The sequence below is a fragment of the Alligator sinensis genome, unplaced genomic scaffold (assembly GCF_000455745.1).
Source record: "Alligator sinensis unplaced genomic scaffold, ASM45574v1 scaffold1562_1, whole genome shotgun sequence".
Lineage (NCBI taxonomy): Eukaryota > Metazoa > Chordata > Crocodylia > Alligatoridae > Alligator > Alligator sinensis.
In genome coordinates, this window is record NW_005843702.1 from 7,250 (window position 1) to 12,954 (window position 5,705).

General features: G+C 46.6%; 1 protein-coding gene across 1 annotated transcript in view; it reads right to left on the reverse strand.

Moving 5' to 3' along the window:
• Positions 1 to 1,683: 1,683 nt before the first annotated feature.
• Positions 1,684 to 5,705, reverse strand: part of LOC102374545 (tripartite motif-containing protein 10-like) — a 19,814-nt gene continuing 15,792 nt past the window's right edge. Inside the window, exons 2-4 of the mRNA XM_014527606.2 lie at positions 4,620 to 4,850; positions 2,523 to 2,545; positions 1,684 to 1,879 (exon numbers count right to left, since the gene is read on the reverse strand). Coding sequence (XP_014383092.2) covers positions 1,699 to 1,879; positions 2,523 to 2,545; positions 4,620 to 4,850 — 435 coding nt within the window. The 3' untranslated portion in view covers positions 1,684 to 1,698. The remainder of the gene's footprint in view (positions 1,880 to 2,522; positions 2,546 to 4,619; positions 4,851 to 5,705) is intronic.

Genomic DNA, 5,705 nt, shown 5'->3' on the forward strand with positions numbered 1-5,705 from the left:
ACTGAAGCTTTACTAGAAATGGCTTTCAAAAACCAGAAGAATTTCAGTTTCCTTTTTTTTTGTTTTGTGGAATATTATAAATATTTGCTGTTTTTTTATTTTTTTTACAAATTTATGGCACTTTCCATTTACGCATATTTTTTGAAATTTAACAAAGGAACACTCTGCACAATGGGATTACTGAAGTAATCTAGTCCTTTCAGAACAGTTTGGTACAGGCTGGCGAACTCGCCCCGTGCCCTGGGCTGGAACTGGACTGGGGGCTCCTCCATAGGCGGGATCCACAAGACTACTGAAAGAGCCAGTACAGCAACCATGAGCATAATGACAATCATGGAGGCCACTGCAGTGGCCACCACAATGGCAGCAATAGGGCAAGCAGCCATTGGCCACAGCCACTTGCTGTTGCAGAGGTCATGCAAGCAGCTGCCAGCAAGCGGACTCAGGGCAAACAAGGCTGTGTCAGCACAGGCCTTGTTTGCCCCTCGACTGCTGAGGGTCAAGTCTACTGAGGTCCCAGGGGCCCAGACTCTGCCATGTGTCCTCCAGCTCTTAGCACTGGGTGTGCCGAATTCCTCGCGGGGCATGTCTACACTGCAGTCACTGCTTGGCCTGCAATGTAGTAACACATGCCCAAGTTAGCTTTGAACTAGCAAGCAGTGTCGCTGCAGCACCATGGAGCTCAGTGCAGGGTAATCAGCAGCTGAGCATTTACCTACCCTGTTGGGCAGGCTGTGCACTCTTCCTAAACTGTTGCTATTCATTCATAAACAGAAGTTAGGCCTGTTACACACTATCCCATGGGAAAATGTGACATTGTTTCTGTCACTTGGTTCTTGCCTTTTGTGACTTAGGACAGGGATCAGCAGCCTGCCACTAGCAGGGAAGAGGTGAATTAGCACAGCTTGGTCCTCTTGGGCCCAGAGGTAGCTATTGATGAAAGCAGAGGGCTGGAGGTGGTGTTTCATGGAGGCGGCAACTAATTGGTGCCTTCTCATGCAAATATATTTGGCAGGCTGAATAAAATCTCAGAGGCCAGGCCCAGCCTGTGGCCCATGGACTGCTGATCCCTGACTTAAGATGATCAGGTCATTATGACCAGTGAATCAGATTCATATGCACATATTTATTTTTTCCAGCTGTGGTCTTTTTCTCTTGTGGAAGATTCGTCAGACCCTTCCTTCAGTAATAAATTGATGGCATATGGAAGCACATTCCTATCTGTGTTTCTTGATCACTGTTTCTATTAAGAACATAAGAACTGCCATTTACTAGGCCACACCATAGGTCCACCCTGCCCAGTGTCCTGTGTCACACAGGGGCAGAGAGTGAATGCTGAAAAGAAGGAAGAGATGGGTATGACCAGGGTTCCCCCCACCCATTCCTCTTCCACTTCCAGCCTCCAGCATTTAGGGTCTAGGAAGTTTTGATTCAGAGGCTGTATCCCTAACCCCAATGCTCAATAGCTATTGATGCTCCTTTCCTCCAAGAATTTGTCCAATCCCTTTTTGAATCTGGTTAAACTGTCAGTTTCCACAACAGCTTGTGGCAATGAGCTCCAGAGTTTTATTACATGTTGTGTGAAAAAGAAGTTCCTTTTTTAGTGATTGCCCCAGAAAAATCCCCCATCCCCTCTTCTAATTCAGAAACTGTACTGTGATTTAATGTCCTCATGGAGTGTTAGTAGCTAATTGGTAGTTAGTAGCTAAACTCCTCTTCTCCCGCAGTTACAGAAACATGCCTCCCTTCCCCTTCCTCTGTACCTTTAAAAGTCTTCAGAGTCTCTTTCAGAGCTTTATTGATCTGGTAGGAATTGACAACTCTCTTTTCCAGCTCAGGAGAAACACCCACCAACTGTTGCAACTTTGCCTTCTCGCACCTGAAGAGGAACAGAATGGTTTCTTCTTCATTTTATCGACTTTCTACATTGAATTTCATGCCAGTGGAAACTGCCAGGTTGAGGTGCCTAGGGGTTGAATTCCTCTCTGCATTCCAGCCTCAGAGGAGACACCACCCAAGTCCATGACAGTGCATGCTTTCATGGGAGACTGGTGCCACCTTAGTCAGGAGGGCCATGTGCGCCCCCCCCACAGCGACCAGTTAGTGACGGGGGGGGGTTCCCCCACGGCCAATCACACCATTGGGGGTGGGGGTTCCCCCACAGCTTATTGCACCAGCTGGGGAGCAGCTCCCCTCCTGCCTGCTGCCCATCGCCTGACCAGAGAGCACCCCCTGCATATTGCCACTGCATGCTTCCCTCCTCTTATCGTCAACACTCGCAGAGAGCACCCCCTGCATATCGCCATTGCATGCTTCCCTCCTCTTATCGTCAACACTCCTAATTTGCTTCATCTGTGACTTGAAGAGAGATCACTTCAGAGGACAGGAAAGCAAATAAAGGACTGCAGCCAGTTCAATCCTCGGCTTCCATGCAATGATTACTGATAAATGAAATTAATAGCTGCTAAGAACTAACCAGTTTCCAAATGAAGCATTAGAAGGAATGAGAAGAAGGAACACACCTGGTCAAAGTGCTTCTGAAATCCTAGAAGAGGGAAAAGAGAGAGAAGTTAGGTCTTGCATGCTATACACACGGGATTCTTCCTGCTCTTGACAGTAATGACAAATCACAATAATTCTTGTCAGCCCCTGACCATCTCTGCCTCTTTGCAGCGCAAGCCAATAATTCTTCAATAATTTAAAACAGCAGGAGCTAGAGTTGGGACCCAGTTAATCTATACTGATGGTGCTGTAGTTAGCAGAGCTCCATTCCTAGCAGTTAACTTAAGGTCTTTCTTGGCCAATGTGATCAGCCACCTCTGTAGAAATGGAAGACTGCTGGTAAAAACATTTTTCATTCCCAGAGGTGTTTAGTCCTTGGCTCTGCAAGTCATCTGGGGTGTTCTCTGCACCTCTGTTCCCCATCCATGTAGCAAGGATAATTGTTCTTAACACACAGTGGCTCATGGGGATGGATTCATTAGTATCTATGAGGTTGTCAGGTGCTGTTGTGGTAGAAGCAGATAAACATATCTGGCAGATTTTGCATACATTAACACAAGCAAAAATAATGTTTTGTGACAATGCATTTGATTCATGCCCACCTACATATCTTATAGTCTGGAGGTTAATAATGAAAAAGGGAATATTTTCTTTGCCCCCTTCAGAAGTCCTTGTGACACTGGCAATAATTTATACCCTTGGACTTAAAACATTCAAAGAAGGGTTAATCCATTCATTGGCCTACCAGACACTCCCCGTGTGACCTTGTAGGAGATAATTTACTCTCTGTGCCCTGACTCTTCCTGTGAAATGGGGGTAGTAAATCTGCTATTTCCAGTCAGGGTATAAAGACAAAAAGTTCAATGAGTTTTCAGTGAGCTTGAGTTCACATTGGCACTCCAGCACTGAGACTGAAGCTCAGGTGCCCTGAAATACTCAGCTTCTTGATTCACATGCATGTAAATAGGAGAGAGGCGCCTAGGCCCAAATCCTCAGTATTTAGAACATTAACTCCTGGTTCAAATCAAAGGGCAATTAGAAGCATACATGACTTTGTGGTTCTAATCATGAATAATTTGGGAGGATCAGGGCTTGAGTAACTCGCCCATGGTTACTTAGACAGTTTCTGCCAGGGCTGGGACTTGGGCTTCGCAAGTCCCATGAAAACACCTCAACAGCTAGTCCAGCAGGAAAACAGCATCCCTTGATCCACAGCACTCTGGCCCTATGAGGAGGGCATAGCAAAGCTCCCATCCCCTAGCTCACTCGCAATGAGCAGCCATGCCAGACTGAATGCACCTGATCCTGGAAGCTCAGCCATGCTGGGCCTAGGTCGTACTGGGATGAGAGACCACCTTGGAGTCCTAAGCACTCTAAACACAACCAAGGAAACCTTACCCAATATTTGGCAAACACTGAACAACAGAAACTGAATGAGTGCCAAGACCTAAACGAAGGGTTTAGCCTGACAAAGGGTTTTTGAACCCAAAAGCTTGCTTAATAAATATTCTCCAACTATTTGGGTTGGTCTAATAAAAGATATCAAATTCACCCAAGGAACCTTGTCTGCCTATGTCCTTAGACCAACACGGCTACAACCTAAACCCCTGCCAAGACCTAATTCATTCTCAATGTTGCTATTGAGCTGATAAACAGGAATAAAAGGAAGTGTTCTCCTAAATTCTTCATAGCTTACTTAGTTTCATAGTTTCGTAGTTGGTAGGGTTGGAGAGGACCTGAGCAGATTATGAAGTCCGAGCCCCTGCCATGGGCAGCAAGGAATGCTGGGCTCAAATGATTATCTAGCCTCTTTTTGAAGACATGTCTACTTGTCTCTGCCCTCCTCATACTACTACCACAAACATCAACCCCTGCTACAGGTCACTGATTTGACATTTCTCAGCCAAACTGGGGCAAGTTGATGAAGGAGTAAATTCTGGAGTCCAGGAGCTGTAACCGAATCCTCCACTAGCAACTCTCACTACTATCCACCAGCTCCAGGGCTTTCATGATTGCAAACATAGCAAGAGAGGTGGGAACAAGTCCTGAATGCACCGGGCAGCATTCTTCCCTCCATCCGTGGGGAGGGCTTTGGGGTTTCTCTAGTGCAATCTCACCTGCAGCAGCTCACTCACTGGCTGCTGGCACTTCCCCTCCACCTCAGTGATCAGGTCAGTGAAATGGGAAATCTCCTCAGAGAGATGGATGAATGTTTCAGTTTTCTTCTTTCTAATTTCCTCCTGCAGCTGTTCCAGGTGTGCCAGCAGGTGGTGGTCTTGCTGTTGCAAGAACTGGTGCAGTTGCTGAAATCCAGACACCATCTCCTGCTTGTCAGCTTCTGTCCCTTCCTAGAACGAACAAACACAAATGACAAGGGAGAGGGCAGGTTAGAAAAGGCTGGTGAAAACCTGGGACACTTCACAGAGCCTGGTAGGGAGAGCAGGGGAACTGAATCCTATTCCTGTGTAGACAGGAAAAGAGATTTGCTAAGAAGCCCCTTCCAGAGGTGGCATTTTCTGGAGCTCTCCAGATTGCACAAGGTCTGTCAAGAACCTGTGAGTGCCGGGAGAATTATGGTCTTCCATTTGCACTGGCCTGTGACCATCCCCATCCTTCTCATACAGCAGATGGCTGCAGGAGGTAGGATTCAAAACTGCACTGTTGGATGCACATACACCTGGAGACTGTGAACACATGTGCACATGTGTATCCACACACACACACACACAGAGTCTACACTGTAACCAGAAGCTAACCACCCAGATACACATCCAGGGTCTTAGGCAAGCTTGGACAACACAAGCTGAAGCTGGTTTGTTGCCACACCTTCACTGCTCTCATTACCTGAGCTCGTCAAGGTCATAGCCAAACTTCCTAACTGCAGCATAGGCTTGGTCTCAGTAACACACGCAGAACACTGTACGCACACATGCATGCACACACCGCCCCCCATGTGTGTACAAACATGAGGAGTACACAAGCTCAAACAGCTTCTGTACCTCCACATAGTGAGCTTATACACAGAGACAGTGTATACATGGATACACACACAAATAGTACATGTGCGCACACACAAAACATAATGGGAGCACACAAGGATAGTACATAAAACTCCAAAGATCTGTAGAAAGGTATCTGTACAGGCACTGCGAGCACACATAATGTACGTAAATATAAGCATGCACACAGATGAAGTGAAGAAT